This window comes from Argiope bruennichi, chromosome 8 (assembly GCF_947563725.1).
Source record: "Argiope bruennichi chromosome 8, qqArgBrue1.1, whole genome shotgun sequence".
NCBI lineage: Eukaryota > Metazoa > Arthropoda > Arachnida > Araneae > Araneidae > Argiope > Argiope bruennichi.
The window spans coordinates 112,708,680-112,730,024 of NC_079158.1; the positions used below are offsets into that span (position 1 = coordinate 112,708,680).

The 21,345-nt window shown below is 32.4% G+C and overlaps 1 protein-coding gene across 10 annotated transcripts in view; it reads right to left on the reverse strand.

Moving 5' to 3' along the window:
• Positions 1–21,345, reverse strand: part of LOC129980836 (coiled-coil domain-containing protein AGAP005037-like) — a 1,244,995-nt gene that overhangs the window by 41,526 nt on the left and 1,182,124 nt on the right. For all 10 annotated transcript variants that reach the window (XM_056091256.1, XM_056091255.1, XM_056091253.1 and 7 more), the window contains 2 exons: positions 9,845–9,988; positions 2,846–3,182 (listed from right to left, as the gene is read on the reverse strand). In XM_056091256.1, the coding sequence (XP_055947231.1) occupies positions 2,846–3,182; positions 9,845–9,988 (481 nt within the window). The remainder of the gene's footprint in view (positions 1–2,845; positions 3,183–9,844; positions 9,989–21,345) is intronic.

The following is a 21,345-nucleotide window of genomic DNA, read 5'->3' on the forward strand; positions in this document are numbered from 1 at the left end:
TGCAAAGGCATGCACAAACAACAATAGCAGATTAATCAAATGCGAGTGCTGTTGCCAGTGAAATAACATTTTAGCCATTGAAAGAACAATTTTACTCCCACCTAACTTTGAAATATAGCTTGTTATTAAAAGCCTTATTTCTGATTATATTTTGCAATGATCCAGGCTATTGATGCTTTAAAAAAGAATCGCGATATTAGGAAACTCATATCAAAGATTAATTCAAATTGTCAGAGGCGAGGATTTATCAGATATGTTTACTAATCATCTTTTCAATTTGTCATTTATAGTAGACATTGCAGCACGTGTTTTGTATTTTAATAAATTATAATTAACAGCTAAACGAAGTTTACATTTACAAAATATAAAAGTTTTTATTTTTTAAAATTATTTTCTAATGTTCGAAAGTACTAGCAATATTTTTAGTTCATCCTTTTTCATAGAGATTACATTTTCCTATCCTTATTCGTTTGGTAAATATAGATTTTTTAACATCGATTCTTAGCTTTTTGAAACACCCTGTATAGCAGGTAAAGCATCTTAAGAGACAAGACACCTAAATTAACTATTAAAAGTTAGTATCATTACTTATCCTTTTAGTTAACTAAATCGATAAAAAATTATCAATTTTATCAATATAATATTTGCATATTTAGTTAGTATAAATAATTATTAGAAAAAGAAAAATTCGCCTTTGGTCTTCAGTTAAAGTAATTTTTAGTTACTACTTTCTAATTACTTAATTACAAATCCTGAAATTTAAATCAATTACATTTTTGCAATAATATACCGTGTTTCTTTGATAGATTAGGAAATTAAAAACGAATTAAAGTTTTACGTATTACAGCAATGCTTAAGATAATGTTACAATGAATTATAAAGAGATTAAATAATTAAATAGAGTATTTATGGGAAATTACACTCCATATTCTTTGAAATTAATTTAATTAAAAAATAATTAAGTTTTTTTAAAGTTTAGTTTTTAATGAAAAAAATGAATAAACTTTGAATTTTTTTTTATGGCCGAATTACAGACAAACCCATTGAGATATCACCAAACAGTTAATGAAGCAAAGGAATAGTTTACAATTAAAACATTTTTTAGATTAATAGTGTTTTTTCAGAAGCAATAATTGTAAGATAAAATTAGGTGAAAAAACTCAATTAGAGCAACTAAAAATTATTGAAAATGCAATGGAATTAGTTTCAACAAAAAGCCATGAGCAAGCATTTAGATGTATGAAAAACAATCTCATTAATTAAATAAAAAATGTGATCGTTTAGTTAAAAGTGATTGCTTTATTTAGAATAGAATTTTTAAAATCCCTTTTTTTAAAAAAAATACTATAAAAAATTGCAATTGTAATTTAATTATTTGGATTCCTTTCATTTACAAAAATCTTTTTTATATTTTTAAAATTATTTTGATCAAAGATTTTAGTGCAAAATTTCTACATTCACAATGAATTAAGCAGCGATAGTTATAGAAAGTTAAAACGGTTAATGAAGATATTCTTTAACCTTTTATTTTAGGCATACTATAAACTGAGGGGAAAAAATCCTTTCTTCAAAATGTGAAGAATTCTTCAATGTGACCAAAAATTGACTGTTAAACGAAATTAATATGAAAGTAAATTTATTCAAAAATAATGGCAGAGTAAATAGCCAATCACTGAAATAGACTTTGATAAATATGTAATTCATAATTTAAGACTGAACGGAAAAAATTACTTTCCCTCATAATGCAATAAAATAAAATTGAAAATAAAGGACTGGAGAGGAATAAAATTTCCCCACTGTCAATTAAAAGGAAAACAGAAGCATGAAGACTTATAGAAAAGAAAATATCTAAAAAAAAAAAAAAAACAGTGTTCGATAGAATGTGAGAATGTGGATGCTAGAATTATCTAGCTCCGCAAAAAAGAAAGGTTAAAAAGTCAGTGTCACTCCAATTGAATCAAACGGAACAAATTTAATGGAACACAAGACGTGCATTGAACAGAACCTCGAAAACGTCACTTTATAATTAAACGCTATAAAACGTCTTTATAACAAATTCACCATATGTAATATGGTGACTAATCCAGGATAGAAACTAGCCTATATGGTGCCAGATTATAGAATTATCTTCGATGCTGCCTAGTCATGGAAATCATCAGCTGTACTGATGCATCTAGAAATATATTTTCTTAATGGAAGTGCCAAGAAATACAGATATAAGAGATGCATCGGAAGATCTTGCTTTTTTTCACTGAACAATCTAAGAGAAATTGTAATTGCCATGTACATAATTTAATTTTCCTGTTCTATTGTACCACGATAATTTTATTCCACTCTAACTGGCTTTATCATCACATATGTGATTCTTGGTTTCCCTCTCCATAAAAAGCAACAAATGGCCGAAATGGATGCCAGAATTTACCATCCATTCACTTGAAGAGAACAGCTACACGAGAATTATTTTGACAGACCTCATAATTTTAAAGATCAGATGACCAGGATAATACTTGAACCATCCTATTCATTCTAAACTTTCATCCATATTATGGAAGGGCGCTTAACCCTTGTTGCATTAAGCGCATAATAGATCCCAGTGACGGATCTATAGTGGGAGAGATTCAACATAGAACCAAGAATCCGTTGGTGTCGAAACCCATATTTTACAACGATAAAATTGTATCTGAAAACGTCCCATTTTAAGAGGCTATCTTTAGAATTCGTCTAGTCGTAATCTTAAAATCAAAGGAAAACGCAAACTCTAGTACAGAGGCAGAAACTAGTTTCTGGTACTAGGCTAGCTTCGTTCCTGGATAGAGAGGGGTTGTAGTTTGTGGTGAAGACTCACCTGGCTTCTTCGTCGATGACAGGAGTAACACTACCAGAGCGCGTGCCGTAGATGCTGCCCCCATAGAGCGATTCCTCGTAGGACGAGCTGGTGGAGTAGCCGGAGAAGGAGCGTTGGTGGTCGACACGCCTCTCCGGGGACGACAGGTAGCCGGACTCCTGCTGCGAGCGACGCTCGGGCGAGGAATGATATGAAGGGTCGTAGCGCCTCTCGGGCGAGATGTGATATGTGGCTTGTCCAGCGACAGAGTATGGACGGTCGGGAGGGGCGGCGCGGTACGAACCCAGGGGCTCGTGCCTCCTCTCCGGGGATATCGGCATCGTGGAGCCAATAGGAACTGGAACAAAAAGTCAGTCAATAAAACTTTATCATAATAATAAGTCATAATCAAACAAGACAAAGTTTTCAAGATATCTGTCTTTGAAAACGGTGCCAAATAATAAAAAAATTTAGTTACATTACTGGTCCTTTTTGAAGAAATGGACCAACTATTTTGGTGCCGCTTTTATAATTCTGAATCATGTTCAGATTATAAGGATACCAACTGAGCCGGCATATTCCTTTTCAAACTTCTGCCCTAAATCAAACAGAAGTTTTGACTATCGACGTAATTTTACTAAATCCATATAATGAAAAGCCCCGTTCCGATGGCACGTGCGCGTCTTCAGTCCCGCGCATTTTACCCTCTTTCCCCTCGCTTGCAGGTTTTCGTTTTCCGTTATGTCTGTTCATTTTTCCGACAGTTTGCGGGAAGCTCCCAATCGACGTCCACAGGCGAGAGTGGTCATACAATGGGTCAGATGGCAAGCCTGAGGCAGATTTATGACCATATCCGAAAAGGCAACGGAACTATAGATGCTTGGCGAAATCGGGCAATAAGCGTGGACCATCCCGTCGCCAAGTTTTAACTTACAAACAGACAATCACGGTCCTCATTCGAAACTATCATTTTAAGCTGCTGTCAAATTCAAAAGAAAAAAAAATCGTGTTGAAAGTGTAGAATCGCCTACTACTTGTCGCGATTTTTAAAACTGCCACCCAAAGAAAAAAAAATGATATTGAAACTGCAGAATTACCCACTGCTTGGCGCGATTTTTAAAATTATCAATAAGGTGTATTCTCGCGTAATTCCTTCTGGAGTTGCAACTTCATCAGAAGATGTACTACGCAAAAGCGAAGTTGACTATCGAAAAATGCGCCAAATTATAGTCTGTGTATTTACTGTAGGTGGTTCAAGGTCACATTTTCTACCCCATTACTGGTACTGTTCAGCAACGGATTGTAAAACCCTCCGCGCTTTTGCGCATGCGTTAGGATGGGTTTAATCCATCAGAAAAGGGGTGAAAGGAAAGATTAAAGGAGGAGATATTTACATTTACTAGTATCTAATAGGGGAAATCTAAAGTCAAAGAGAATAACGGAAATGCACTCATCGTTCCGCGTCTCACTCCTTAATGAGATGGAGTCGTCGAACTGTGGTCGTCTCAGAATCCGTTGACGAACAGTACCAGACAACCAATAACGAGGAGGAAAATGTGACCTTGAACCGCCTACAGAAAATACACTGACTAGAGGGCGATTTCACGCTTTAACACAAATTATAACCTCATAAATATTTCTAAGATTTTCTCAATTCAGTTTGAGATTTGAAACTAAGATGGAAATTGTAGCGTCTGTGGACATAACCAAATCACAGAAAACAAGAAAATAATTAATATTTAACTTAAGTATTAAGAATAATACAGTACACTCCCGATTATCCGCGGAATTGGGTGGCGCGGCCACCACGGATAACAAAAATCGCGGATAATCCGAAAAAAGCTAAAAACGGGTATAGCAAAAGAGAAAACAGTCATTCCAACTTTGAAAAATCGTTTTATGTACAATAAAACGTAAAATAAACAGCAGGAAATGTTTCACTAACGCTTAATATTTTAGTATATCACTCAAAACGAACCTAAAATGCATTTTGTTAATGAAAACAGAAAAGTGCTTTGTATTTACGAGAGACATCAAGGATACACAGAAAAATTAATACATATGTACTGTTTTAATACTGTAATGTATTATGTAATTACAAAAGTATAACTGTAAAACTGCACCTTTTTGAAAAAAAAACAGTAAAAAAAAAAAAAACTTTGTGCGGTAGGCGCGGATAATCCGCACCGCGGATAATCGGGAGTCTACTGTAGTTTATTTACAGATAAATTACGAGAAAAACATTAGAAACTGAAAAAAAAAAAATTTTTCAAAGAATAATACCAAGTTCCAAAGAATTTTATTATACGCGGTGAAATTTATTTTTGACTGAAACTTTGCCCATTAATAAATAGAAACTATCTTTAGATTGTAAATAGGGAAATAAAGTTGAAGTATGAAAACAATTAAATGATGCAATTTCTTAGATCAAAACAGTTGGTATAGTAGGAATAGTTAACACAAATCTGAAATAAAACGAATTAAAATGCTATTTAGAACAATTGAAGATTCTTATATTTATTTGCAACTAAAAGACAAGACTAATATTAGATTCCATTTTATAATAAAGTAGATTTCTATTAAATATATTTAATAAAAACATATTTAATAAAACCGGACGGAACTGTAGATATCGTAGGACAAACACATAACAGATATATTACACAGGTGCTGAAATTGTACATAACATATCGACTACTTTTACTAGGTGGATTACCCCAAACTGCCTTGATGTTTGTTATTTCCCCCAAAGATTGGAACAGATGCCAGGAAGCTAACCTAGAGGTCACTTTATATAAATATTGTTTAAAAGTTTGCAATTCTCAAATGATCGACAATCGATTTTAAGTTATTTATCGAAAATGTTCAGTAATTTTCAGTTCTATAAACAAAAAATAAATACTTAATATTTTTAATTATGAATTTCATCAAAAACAGCTTTTTTGCCATCTTATAATCAAGAAATTTTTTCGAATAATCAAAGAATAACCAAACATTTTTTTATTAAGCAATCGAAGATTTTTTGGGGCTGAAACACTGCTGCTCCATCAGCAAAAATTCTTGAACTTAGAAAAATCTTAAAAAACTTTCAAGGTTATTTTTTTTTAACATTGTAACTGGATTCACTTCAAGGCGACGATAAACAAACATCATAAACTCTAAAAACTTGTAGAAATGTTTGCGGAAGACTAGGAAAAGGAGTAAATGCAAACTAATCACAAGGTTTAAAACATTTTTGCAGACGTGCCAACTGCGCGTTGTTTAAGAGTATGACGTCTAAGACTGTTTTTTACTTCTCGTATACGTAGTATAGAGAATATAGTAATCGTCAAAAAATTAGAACTCGAAATTTTGACGAATCTCCGCGTTTTAGACCTCTCTAAGTTCGAAAAATATGTTTTTGGAAAATGTCCGTCTGGCTGTATGTCTCTGACAAAGATAATTCACAAATGCTTTGAGCTAGAGGTTCGAAATTTGATATGCGGTCTTCACACCAAATGTGTAGAGAGATTTCTATCAAATTTTGAGTCAAATCCGTCCAGGAGAAGTCTGTCTGTACGACTATTCACACATAAAATAATACAGGGTGTCTATAAATGATGGACCCGATTTTAAAAAATCATATTTTCAAAAGTTCTCGACGGAATAAAATAATTAATGCGTAAAAATAAAGAGAAAAGCACGAAGTTTTTTTTTGTTACTAACAGATGACAGCACATTTACGATCGCTGAGAGTAAGAAGCCCAAAATGGCGACATTGAGTGAGAAGAGTTTTTGTGTGTTGGAGTACGCAAGGGTTTTTTCGACTACTACTGTTCAACCTGCTTTTAGAATTCAATACGGTAAAGAATCACCAACTAACAAAAGCATTTTGCGATGATACAAGCAGTTTAAAGAAACAGGTTGCTTGTGCAAAAAGAAAAGCAGCGGCCGGCCAAGCCTTACGAACGACGCAGTGGAGAAGGTGAGGGAGAGTTTTGTTCGCAGCCCGCGGAAGTCGACGAGAGTTGCCGGCCGAGAATTAGGAATGCCACATCAATCGGTATGGAAAGTTTTGCGTACAAAATTACAGTTTAAACCGTATCGTTTACAGTTGTTGCAACAAATAACAGAGAATGATAAAGTGTGTCGGTTAGACTTTTGTGAACGCATGCTAATGGAATTACAAAATCCAAATTTTGCCAAAAAATTGGTATTTTAAGATGAATTGACATTCCATTTATCAGGACATGTTAATCGTCACAATGTGAGAGTGTGGGGAAGTGAAAATCCTCATCAATTTCAACAGTTTATAAGAGATTCACCCAAAGTAAACGTTTTCTGTGCAATGTCATGTGAAAAAATTTATGGGTCTTTTTTCTTCGATGAAAAAACTGTCACAGGTGACAATTATCTCGACATGCTGGAAATTTGGTTATTTCCGCAACTGCTTGAGGACAGTCCCGATTTTATCTTCCAACAAGATGGAGCACCTCCTCATTGATCTTTGACGGTTCGTAGTTACTTAAACAATGTGCTTCCACAAAGATGGATAGGCCGTGCGGGTGACGATGATTTAACGTTATTAACATGGCCACCAAGATCTCCTGACCTAACCCCATGCGATTTCTTTCTATGGGGTTACGTGAAAGACCGTGTTTTCGTACAGCCAACACTCCCAGAATTGAAACAACGCATTTCTGCAACATTACAAAACATTACCAGAAACATGTTACAAAATGTGTGGAATGAACTAGATTATCGATTGGACGTATGCCGTGTGACAAAAGGGTCCCATACCGAACATTTATAAGGTTAAAAAAACTATCTGTTGGTAACAAAAAAAAACTTCGTGCTTTTCTCGTTATTTTTAAGTATTAATTATTTTATTCCGTCGAGAACTTTTGAAAATATGATTTTTTAAAATCGGATCCATCATTTATAGACACCCTGTACTATAACTACAAAAAGAAGAGATCTAGATAGATAAGATTCGGTACATACTGTAAAGTCTCAATCCAATAACAGGGAGCGTTATGATCAAATTCTTTATTTACAGCTTTATTACATAAAAACAACTCTTTCTCATCTAGGTTAAATGAATGATGCTATTTATAGCACGAAATTTAAACAAGAATAGTTCCTCGAACAAATTTGGAGAAAACGCCTTCACAAGCACAGCTAACAGGCGGTTGGCGTCCCAGGCTACTGCAGGGTTAGCTCTAGGAATCCACCGAATTTCCTTCGGGTTGAATTTTTCTCAGAAGTCCACCTCATACCAAGCTCCTCTCTCCTTCTTCTTCCGAAAAATCTCACCTTTTATCTTTCTCTCAGACTCCACCTTTCCTGTCCACTCCCTGTTACCCAATCACCGTTCAGAACCACCTGAATCGTCTCTGGTCGCCCGTGGGAAATGTCCATTGATGATCCACCCTCCACAATGGGAAAAATGAAGGACATCTGGAGTGTTTGACACTCTCGCCTTTCGAAGACACGATTTATTTCCCTGGGAAACGCACGTGTGGTTCCTTATCTGGATTAGCACTAATTGGCCAGACGACCGTACTTAAAAGGAGGGTCTTCCATTTGGCAATCTGGAGGCACTTAACACTGTGGGAGTTTCGTTGATGAAGAATGGCCCGGAATGTAAATTATCGAGTGTGGGAAAAAGGAATGTCACAGTGGTCACCCAGGGAAGAAGCTGAATCATTACAATACATTTAAAATCTATAGTGTAGACACCATTCAAACTCAGAGCCTAATTCAACAACGGGTTGGCTATCTGTCGGCCTGAACTTTCAGAAACATGCGATCATTCAAAACTGCAGCGACTTAAAGATATGTCATTTGGTGTGGGAATTTGTGACCACAAGAGCAATTTTGTGCCAAATCTTTGTTTTAGTCGAGTTGGGAAAAATGCGACTAAAACACTAACTCGATTTTCGGATACTTTCAATCGCATGTCAGAGATGAGTCGGCAGGAAAAAAGAACTCGCGAAGGATGATATTGTTACGAAATTTCCGGGTTCGTTTGGATAAGGGGAGTTATATGGTGTGGAGAATGCTCCATCAGCAGGCGGCAGTAGAAAATAAAACAACGACGTTTATTTACACGAAGACACACAGGACAGCACAAAGATGACAACTACTATATACAGCATAGAAGGCGATTATCTTCAGCCGAGACGTGCAGCATATAAAAAGACTCTACTGCAGACAGTAGCGCAGAGCTTAGTTCAGCACTAGCTTCACTCCGTCGCTGCTCCGCTTATCTCTAGAAGGCCAGTTCTTTACCGTCGATTCCGACTACTCTGCCCTAGCAGCTGCGGCTGACTCCTTTTATAGGTCTCAGGAAGCGGGACTAGAAGCCTATCAACCAATCAGGAACGTTCGAGGTATAACTTGGTTCCTACTGGACGGATCGGGAAAATTCTCGATGTTTCGGGTATAATCTGTTTTGGCGCCAAAGTCGTCGCCAAGCTGTGGGACCTCCAATGGAACCAACTATGCTGAGAAGCCGCATCACAGATTCGTAACATTATGATAGATTATCTAAAAATGCTAAATTCACGCCAAAAAATATATCTTACCTATTGCATTCCAAGCGTTCTCTGGCTTGACAAGTTTATTAGAGAGTATGCGAGAAAGTTTTGGGGCGACCACTACCGGTTTTTTTTACAGATTAACTATGGAACTCCCGGAAGAAAAAATGCAAGCATGACTGAACCAGCAAATAACTCAATGACTTACCTTGTTAGGAACTGAACGAAAGACATTTTATCTACTGTTCAAAAGCCCTATTTTTGAGGACCATTCGGTGGACAATTGCAAAAACAGAAAAATCGCGACATATACAGAGACAAAAATGTATTCCTAAGCAATCAACGTTAACAACACTTAAAAATTACCACACATATCTTCTGCCATGTTTAACAAGGAGTATTTACGCAATTTCTTTATTTGCATAGATTTTCTACACTTTTTTTTATGAAAAAACCTTCAATTATAAGAATGATTAAAACTTTAATATTTTATACTTACCCAGAGGACGAGGTTGCCCTGATCTTGGAGAAGGTATTGAAGGAGGAGGTCCTGTAGGGGGAGGTGTGGAACGTACAGTCTTGCCCAACGGCGTCAGGGCTTGCTGGAAAGACCGCTGAGGCTTTGGGGGAGGCAGCGTTCCACCTGCATAGAAAACATAAAAAGCATAGTCAAGACACTTGGATTTCTATATCATACTCAAAACGAACATCAACAACGTATTTCCCCATCTTCTCAATTCTTTATTTACTCAAATTTTCTTTGATAAGAATATTCGAATAAATGATAAATAACCATTTCTAATAAATAATCGAAGAGGATTATTTATCGACTTCCTTCACGGCACGAGAAATTTCTTTCGGTACAGAATCTTAACTTCCATGTGGTGATGGACACATATTCAGTGTTGGACAGACGTTTTTTGAACTTCTGAATCGTTTATTCAGACAATTTTTCAATAATACTATTTGAACAAGCGATTAAGCAACCGATACTCAGAATAAAAAAGAATGTTTATTGCTTTTCACGAGAGTGAGAAATACACTATCTACCAATAAGTAATTGGACAACTGTGATAAAGGAGATAAACACAATTTATTCATATTCAATGGTTGGTAGAATCTAAATCTGAGGCAATCATAGCCTTAACCCTACGGGGCATGCTTTCTACAAGTGTTTGGATGATAGACAGTGATATTTTCTTCCACACGGCTTGGAGAAGACATGTAAGTTCTTTCGCCAATTTTGGATGGTAGCTGCAGCCCTTAATTCGGCAATCCAACTAGCCTGGGCTTTGGGCAGGCCAGTTCAGTCGGTTCACCCCATTGTCATCATACTAATTCATGAAAAGTGGCGTTGCCATTCTAGAAATAATAATGACCCAACCTGTAAAATTGCCACAGTATAGGAAGCACATTACTCTCTAGAAAAGTGGAGTAGGAATCGGCGTTGAGCTTGTTACGAATTGGGATTAAGAGACCCCTCCCCCACGAGAAATATCCCCGGTCTATAATTCCACTTCCATCAAACTTCACTGCAGACAGAATATATTCTGGACAAAAGCGTTCAATTACGCCTTTCTCAAAGTTAGACAGCTCTTACTTTCGTGACATCTTGCATGCGATTAATGCCACTACGGTTTACTACATGATATTTAACTACAGAAGACGTGACGTAGATCAGGACTGCAGGTATCCTTATTTGCAAGGGTGTCCAAATATTTATTAGTAGACAGTGTATCTTCAAAATTGGAATTGTTAATTTGATTCGGAGAATGAAAGAAAAATGCAAATCAATTTATGCTGATTTATAGTTATAATCCACCAAGTCCATCTCATTGCACAATTAACTTCGTGCCTAAGCAAATGAGATAGCAATACCATTCCGATATGATAATTAGCCTAATGCTATTATTTAACAAAGGTGCAAAAAGAAATTGTGTCGCAATATAAAGGTGTTCTCCAAAGTAAAATTATAATATTTACCTGTGAGACTTAAATTTCGCAATGCCATTTTAATTATTATGTCAACTTATAGTGTTACTATAAATCTAACATTTACATAACAGTCGTATTTTATTTAACCTATTAACAGAAGCCTATCAAAAATATTTTTTCTATATTCGTCGTGAAACATTTTTTTTAAAATTTGTCATGAAATATTTTTTTGCATGTCCGTAGCGAAACTCAAAATATGCCGATATCCGATTCAACATGAAAAATGTCGAGTTATATAAATTAATCTTAAACTTTCCTTGTAAATTTTACTTCTCCTTGTATAATTTTTAAAGAAGGATCCACTGCAAATTGAATTGTTCGAATTAAATACACAAAACCCAATTTAAAACTTAAATCCAATTGGTAAATAATATCACCAATAATTGATTTGTAGGAAACATTTTATTTCTGTATTTTTTCCAAGCAAATCTTTTACAATCACTAAATAATTTTTCTTAAGCTCTCTTTCTTGTTCTGGAAATCTATATAAATAAACTGAAATGTATATACTGAGTCGAAGTTTTGGAGTCAAATAGAAATTTAAACTACTAAATAATTTTTTTTTTTCAAATAATGCTTACAAATACCATAAATAATGAGGAATGATATAGTAATGTTCCGCGACAATTAATTAAATATTTGTTTTGGATTAATTACAAACTATGTCTCCAAATATTGGACAAAGAAATAACATGGAAAAGAGACATATTTGAATTAAGTACATTAAGTACATTAAGTACATTAAAGTACTAAATTATTATATTAAAGTAGTATCTTAATAATTAGTTTAATTATTTAGCTTATTTTTTGAGGAAATAAAATTGATAACAAAGATTTCGTTTCAATATTAAAAGAGCACAGGGTATTCATTTTATATTCCGTGGTACCTTTATATAGTTTTGTTTCAAATTTATGTACGATAATAACAGAAAAAAATTGAAAATTAAGTAGCTTGGAATATTCTGAAATTTTTAGAAATTATATTGTTTTTAAAAAATTAAGATTAGACACACACACACGCGCGCATGCACACACATATCATTTAAATTATTTTCTAAAGGTATTAGACGTATTTATATTTTGAAACATATACGTAAAAAATTTCATAACTCTAAAAGAATAATTTGCGAGATTGTATAATGGAGTTTACAGTCCATTTAAAGGTTAAATGGAAATAGTAATATTGTTAAAAATAGATGTTTTCATATTCAAGTCATAAAAACATATTTAAGTTGTCATACACAGTTTTTAACTAAATTTCCATCACACTTTAAAAATTATTAATAATTTATGAGAAAAAACTATTTTTCTGCGATTAAAAAAAACCTTTAGGATAACCGAGAAACCTTTTCAAAATACTTTAGGGATGTTAAAATTCAATGGTGCAACAATGATGTATTTTGTTTTGTTTTGTTTTTATTTAAATAAAGTTTAACGTATTTCAATCTTTGATATCTTATATAAGAGAATCTTTTGCATTTAAATATTATATATATCTTAATATGCTGATGCGATAACTTCACTTTTTTTTGCTATTAATATATTAACATTTGCCATATTATACGCATTTCAGTATTTGATCACAAAACTGAAGTATACGAAAGGTTTTAATGAAGGATTAGAGACAATTTTTCAACAGTAAATAAACTGAAAAATATTTTTATCCTGAGACAACAAGAACAACAAATTAGCGTTAAATATTATATATGAAAAGAAAAGTAATTGAAAAATAAAAACATTACGCAGGTAGATTAAAAAAATATCCTTTTCAACTTAATTAAAATTTTTGTAGGGGAAAAAAAAAAAAAAGGTTGCATTAGTACATATGGTCCTGACAAAATAACTCATTTCACAAACAGAAACTAAATGAAATAATAATGTTTCCAGCTAAAGGAATGACCACTGTCATAGTAATTAAGAATTTTTTTAACTGTCTTTCTGATGTTTTAAAAGAAACGTGCAAGCTAAATACTGCATATGACACATTTGGGCATTCTGCCAACAGTAAGGGATAGAAGAGCTCAGTAACTTCGGGGAAAAAAACAATGGCGGGGAGATTAACATTTTGACGGGAAATGTTTCATATGTTTAGAATTTCGTCGCGTATGTAAGGAAAAAAAAGTATTTTTAATCGACTTGAGCATGAATGGCTACTTAATAATTGTATTATAAAGCTGAAAATAAAATTTAATCTGAAATGCATAGAGAATTATAGACTATACACAATATCATAGTAGTAAAACCACCTTGCTGCTTATAAACAAATCAAAATATTAATACATCTTTCTACTTTCGCAGATACGAAATATATATAAATTAAGTATTGTAATCGTAAAAAGAAAAACCAAAAATTTTAACAAATCTCCACATTTTAAATCCCTTCAAATCCGAAAAATAAATTTTTGTAATAATCTCTATTTGTCTGTCTAAGAATATTGTTACGAAATTTCCGGGTTCGTTTGGATAGTGGGAGTAGTGGGGGTGTGAAGAACGCTCAATCACCAGGCGGCAGTAGAAAATAAAACAACGACGTTTATTTACACGAAGACACACAGGACAGCACAAAGACGACAACTATATACAGCACAGAAGACGATTATCTTCAGCCGAGACGTGCAGCATACAACAGCATACAACAGACTCTACTGCAGTCAGTAGAGCACAGTTTAGTTCAGCACTAGCTTCACTCCGGCGGTGCTCCGCTTATCTCTGGAAGGCCAGTTCTTTAGCGTCGATTCTGACTATTCTTCGACTCCACTGGTCCACGACGACTCGGCAGCTGCTGCTGCTTCCTTTTATAGGTCTCAGGAGGCGGAGCTAGAAGCCTTTCAACTAATCAGGAACGTTCGAGGCGTAACTCGGTTCCTACTGGACAGAACGGGAAAATTCTCGAACCTGAAACCCTCCGAAGACCTTAGCAAAAGAGCACTGGGGCCTCCCTAACATAGTCACATATCTTAATGAGGAAGGGTAAGCGTAAGTTTAAGGAAGATGACCTAAACTCCCATTGATTATAATTTATAATTTTCGTTTGCCATATAGAATGTATATCGGATGATCACTGACTTGCAAAAATGGCAAATTTATCAACGAAATGATAAAAAATGTAAGCCTATATAGTATTGAATATATTGACGGACCAAATACCTACCATATTTAGGTTAAAACACATTTTTTACAAATGATAAAGGAAAAATAAAGAGACTGATAAAAGCCTCAAATTATGGTCACGAAAAATAACAAATGAATGCTTCCTAAAGAATAACGTCGACAATATTTTCAAACAAAAATGAGAGAAAACACAAGACCAAACACAGACCAGCAAAGCATGCATCTAATGAGTCTCGAATGAATAAAAAAATATATATGCAGAGAATAACAAATGACTTAGAACGGTGCTTTTGTCAGACAAAATGCATAATTGTGCTAGTCCAGAGAGATTAAAGAATTAAGGGACAGAGAAAATAAATTAAGTTATCAAGTAATTAAAACTAACAGCACGGAATTTTATTTCTGGCATCATAATAGGGGAAAAAAGCCGTGGCTTAGTAAAAGCATCAAATTTCTATTTTAAAAAAAATCGACTTCCATTTTTCAAAATGAAGTTTCAGTACATAATTCTTAGGATTGCTAAGAGAATTTCAGATTCAGGTTAGCAGAATTTGTTGCAAAATATTGTGCGATATTATATTATTCAATATTATACAATATTGCGAATATTGTTCAATATATAATATTGTATAATATATGTGTACTGCTAGAGGGACAGACTTATATAAATCCCCAGTTAGCACAGAATGTTGCGCAGTATTGTACAATATTGTAAAATATTATATTATATTATTCGATATTCAACAATATTATTCGATATTGAGAATATTGCTTAATATCGTATAATATTGAACACTATACGTGGAGCTACTGGGGTCACGTTTAAATTGAATCATAACTGCTTTGATGCGTTACGTATATTCCACCACAAAACGTATATTCCAACGTTTTGGAATATACGTTACGTATATTCCAACACATGCAAAAAAAGCCATTTTTTTGGTTTCAGAGCAGATATTTTTACCAGTGCATTCGTTTCTATTGATTTGAATTAATATAAAATAGGTAGATTAAAGTAGCACAGAGTGATGCTCAATATTGTGCAATATTATATTATTCAATATTCTACAATATTGCCAATATTGTTCAATATATAGTATTGTACAATATACGTGTGCTTCTAGGGAACAGACTGCTACAAGTCTCGTTTAAATTGAACAGAAAAGGCTTTATTGAGATACATACATTCCACAACAAAGGAAAATAACAAATGAAAAAAAAAAACTTTTTTTTTTTTTGGTTCAGAGCAGATATTTTTACCAGTGCATTTATTTCTATCGATTGAATTAATATAAAACAGGTAGATTAAGGTAGCACAGAGTGATGCTTAACGTTGTGCAACATTATATTATTCAATATTCTACAATATTGCTAATATTGTTCAATATATAGTGTTGTACAATATATGTGCTCTACTAGGGAACAGATGGTACAAGTCTCGTTTAAATTGAACAACAAAGGCTTTGTTGAGATACATCCACAACAAAACAAAATAACACATGCAAGGAAAAAAAAACCTTCTTTTTTTGTTTTGTTTCAGAGCAGATATTTTTACCAGTGCATTCGTTTCCATCGATTTGAATTAATATAAAACAGGTAGATTAAGGTAGCACAGAGTGATGCTTAACGTTGTGCAACATTATATTATTCAATATTCTACAATATTGCCAATATTGTTCAATATATAGTATTGTACAATATACGTGTGCTTCTCGGGAACAGACTGCTACAAGTCTCGTTTAAATTGTACAGAAAAGGCTTTGTTGAGATACATACATTCCACAACAAAGCAAAATAATAGATACAAAAAAACTTTTGAAGCATGTTTTAGACCTGATATTTTTACCAGTGCATTCATTTCTATTGTCTTGAATTAATATAAATCAGATGATGCTAGTTAATTAAAAATAAGAGCTCTCAAACATTTTATAAAAGATTTTTCATCTCTTTTAATAATAAAGATGAATGTATGAGTGTATACATGTTGCTGTTCTACAGGCTAGATTTGACCTACAGCTAGAATTAGATACATATATATATATCTTGATGGACGGAAATGACAACTAAGGGGAGATTTTTTCTTAGAGTTTTAATTAAATAAAAATTAAATAAATTTCGATGTTTTTGTTCGATAATTTTCGAAAATATTATTGCAAAAAATGAATTTTACACTTCTTATAAAAAAAAAAAATTTTTTTAATGATATTAATTAAATAATTGCGCAAATTTTTCCTGAATTTAAAAATTTTGATATTGTTAACCATGCCAATTAATTCGATTAATCAAATTTGTCAATCTCAGCAAACCCGAACCCCTTGAGTCATTTTCATTGATTATATTTGTGAAGATCCGATAATAAATAACAAAGTTGAAGAGGTATTCCAATTTTTTTGTTGATGTCTATATATTAAGTAAACAAATATAAACATGATAGTGTTTCATTATATATATATATATATATATATATATATATATATATATATATATATATATATATATATATATATATATATATATATATATATATATATATATATATATATATATATATATATATATATATATATATATATATATATATATATGTGTGTGTGTGTGTGTGTGTGTGTGTGTGTGATGGTATGTGTGAATTGTCATAAATCAAGGAAAAAAATAAAAATTATTAAATGATAGATAATTATTTAGTTATTTTGAAGTGGGTTCCAGAATTAATTTATCGAATAATTATAAAATCTGAAATACATCTGACTGATTAACGAACCATCGTCTTTCACCAAGTAGAATTTGTTAATCGATCGTCATCGTTCTTAAATCTTCTAATCGAAAGCACTTTTTCACGTTTCTTGAATGATATTATCATTTTTTTTTTTTTTTTACTTTCTACTCACGTGAAATTTTTTCAAACAAAAGAGATAATCTATTTTTATGCAAATTTATAAACCTGTAGGTAGCTCAACTATATAGAGAAATCTAGACGCGATTTTTAAGTTGTCGGCACATTAATGTTAAATTAGTAATTTTTTTAAAAAAATTTTTTAGCCATTTTGACAGCTCCGATTGTTAAAAAAGTAGTTGCAAATTTTTTTGATGGCGGAAAAACTAGGAGAGGAGAACCCAAAATGCTTTCCAACTTCTGGCATACTCGCGTGTCAGATCAAAGAGCTCTGACCTGGATGGCATCCATAAATTTACGTCATAAATTTGTGCTTGTCTGAATTTAAAAAACTGCGCTTTTATAATCAAATACAATTATGCAAATCAACCAGCTGAAATCTCAATATATGAATTTGAATTCTGAAAATGCATTATTCTGTTATATCAAAATATATAATTGAAATCCTAAAATGTCATGATAAACATATTGAAATCATCTCGGAATTTTAGGCCCTAGATGACAAACGTAAACTGATTTTATAATTTTTCCTCATTATTTATATAATATAATTCCCTTATTCCACAATAAGATTTAACTAAGTTGTTAAGTGGGGAAACGATATGGTTTTGATCCTCTTTCTCGACAAACAATGGATCCCAAAATAAAGGCGTGACGCACTTGGAGCATGTGACGTCTCAGATCACGTGGAAATGGATTCCTTCATTCAAACATTACGAAGAGCGGTTTTGCTGATTTTATGAGAATTTCTAGATAATGGTACTTACTAAATTTTGAGGTCTTGAGGTATTTGCAGTACGCAAAGTATGAACCTGCAGTACATGCAATGAGATGTAGTTAGTGTAAGGTCTTAAAAATTATTGATAAGCAATTGGCAGTTTAAAAAAAAAGCGTTATATAAAGCCAATGCAAACAAATTAGAACACTAAGTACAGACATTCGAAAGAAAAAAAAATCTTGGATGTTTAATTTGAATCTGTCAAAATTGTGTAGACCCCCTGAATAAATTCATTGAAAGTTACATAAATTGTAAGCTTCAATTCAGGTTTCAGCAAAAATTATCGACACTTGCTTCCATCAGATTCTTCAATAACAGTAAACAGATTGCAATAACATTCCAAAAAGTGGCTTAGTTATTTTTATTAAAAACTGAAATAACATTTGTATTTTCCAACAATGAGTTCTATGAACCTGCCGTCAGGAGTAATACAAATGAAATAATTAGAATAAGGCCTTGAAAAGCATAGAGAGAGAAAAAGGCGATTGACAAATTGCCGAACATAAAGTGAAATTTAAAAAAAATAACTCAAAGCCAATCCAAAACAAATAAATACAGGCATTCAGAAAAGCAAATATGAACCTAAGTTTGAGTTTTGTTTATTACAACAAATACATTTACTGAGAATTCTGATGAATAGACAGTTTTAGTTCAGATTTCAGTAAATATAACTAGCCCTTGCTTAAATCAGATTTTAAAACAAGTAGATACAATTCAGAAATCCATTGTAAATCCATCCATTGAAATATATCCACCAGGATGTAATTATCATTTACCATATCGCCATATTTAAATATCACTTTGACTAGCATTAATTTTATTACTTTGAAATTTCTTCGTATCTTTATTATTTTCGAAATCATTCATATTTTGAACAAATCACATCAGTGATTCAGCAGAACCAGTGGGAGTGGTAGTCTCCAGAAACTTTCTCGCATACTCTCCAATAAAAGCCTCATCCCTTTTCTTCCGCATCGAATTATGGATGTTGGGTGAAGCCATAATATTTCGCATGGCATTGGTGAACGATAATTACGAAATATAAATCTTTGGTGTGAAGCTAGCATTTTTACTTAATCTATTGTGAGGATATGTATTTGGGACAAATTTTTTCCCAATCAATTAACACCAAAATTTGGCACGAAACTGCACTGATAGTCAAAAGGTTATTCCATTAACCCTTTGCACTCGGAAAAGTAATTCGATGCAAAATTATTCAGCTAACACAAGTACTTGCTTATTGCTATGAAAAAAATATATTTACTATAGTTTTAAAGGTCAACCAATTGACGGATCAGATTCAAAATTGGAGATAAGTGCTATATTTTAGATGATAAAAGAGAGCACTAAATTCTAATGCCATGCTGTTCATATTTTGTTATTGTTGAGTTCACATGCAGTCGGAGAATCGGACTTCATGTGAATATATTTCGTTCAAAATTTGAAAGGAATCAACAAATTTGGCCATAATTCCATTACTTAATTTCAGCTATCTAGTTCAAAGGGATTTTGAATTACCGTGTAGAAGACAAGTACAAGACAGAGAGAAAAAGTAAAAAGGTAAGAAAACTGTTTTTAAATAAAGAAAATTAAAAATTTTAAATTTTGGTTGTATAAAGAAATGCTAAGAATGTTACATAAGAAGACACCTTCAAAAAAGTATATACATAATAGCAAAACTATTTTTGTAATTTATGTCTAACAAGTGTATAAGCAGAGGTTTTAATTAAATATGATAAGAGTAAGATATAGAGCAAATATAAAGGCTTGGAACGATTTCAGGAATAAGGTTTAATGGCTTTAAAATAATTTTTTGCAAATGTCACCCATGGACATTAAATTTATGTTGACATGCCGAAAACTAACAGCTGTATCTGCCATGCAAATCTGTTTTCAACCGAAATCGTTGTCTGGAATTCTTATGGAAATCTTCCAAAGATGACAGTAATAAGTAATCCATGTCAAGATCTTGTATTAAAATATTCTAAAAGGGATTTTTTTTTTTTACATTTATGACGCATAAAGAGAATACCTACCATCTTGAAAGACTACGCAGAATACACAAACTATACCTAAACTAAAATTTACGACAGCCAATTCTCTGGCAAATTTTAAGTCAAATTTGATATGAATTATCTATATATATATATTTTTACTTTTAAAAAGATGAGTATATTTGGTAAACAAAAATTTAAATAAATTTACGTAAATATTTATTATACATATATGAAAACTTTGATATTATTAGAACCAGATTGGCTTATGTTGATTTCAATATAAAAATAAGTCATTGTGGCTTAATATGTATGCATCCAGTCTCTGTCTAAACAGCTTTTCATTACAAGACATTGAAAAGAATACTGATAAGTTTTCAAAGCATAAAAACGAATTAAATATTCAATTTTTTAGAAATTTACCAAAATTTTGCCTTCTCTATATTTTAATAAATCTAACACTATTTTTTTCAAAATTTCTTTTATTTTAATATATTTTTCAAAAATGCGTTTGTTGGATTTAAAATAGTATTTTACCATGCTTAAAATGAAGCTTAGGTTAATCGCTCAAACGAAGACAATACAAAATTTAGAGTATTAATGTAATAAATAGTAATAACTTTTGGAAAAAAATTAGCTATCGATGGTTTTTAAAAATCATCTGGTTCAACTGAAACCTTAATTTTAATTCAATAAAAAACAGACGATAAAATTTTTTTATATATAATAATATTTCATATAAAGGTAATTTTTGTTGAAAATATTATACATGAAAGGAATTTAATTCCGAGAAATGCTGAATATATGAACTAATTGTTTATTTAAAAAAGCGAAAAGAAAGCATCACTAAATATTTATACACTATGTCATTTCAATAAAGATGTTCTGACAATAACAATAACAAAATGATAGCACAAAAATAGATTTTATAAAGAAATTTAAAATTTAATTAAATGCACCGTTTAATAGATAAACCCATGAACAGTTCATTCATTCCTTTTACACCAAGAAGTAAATGAACCCCATCCAAATCCAAATCGAAGAGTTACGCGTGAAATTCTAAAAATAGCAGTGACATCAATTCACACTTACACCTGTGGCAAGTAATCGAGATTTATCTGGCGAGAGTAATTACCACTTGGCACAGGAATTTCTCTTGCAATTGAATTAAACGACTCTTTGAGCAAGTGGGCTATTTTTCCGATTCAGATACGAATATAAAGAAGATG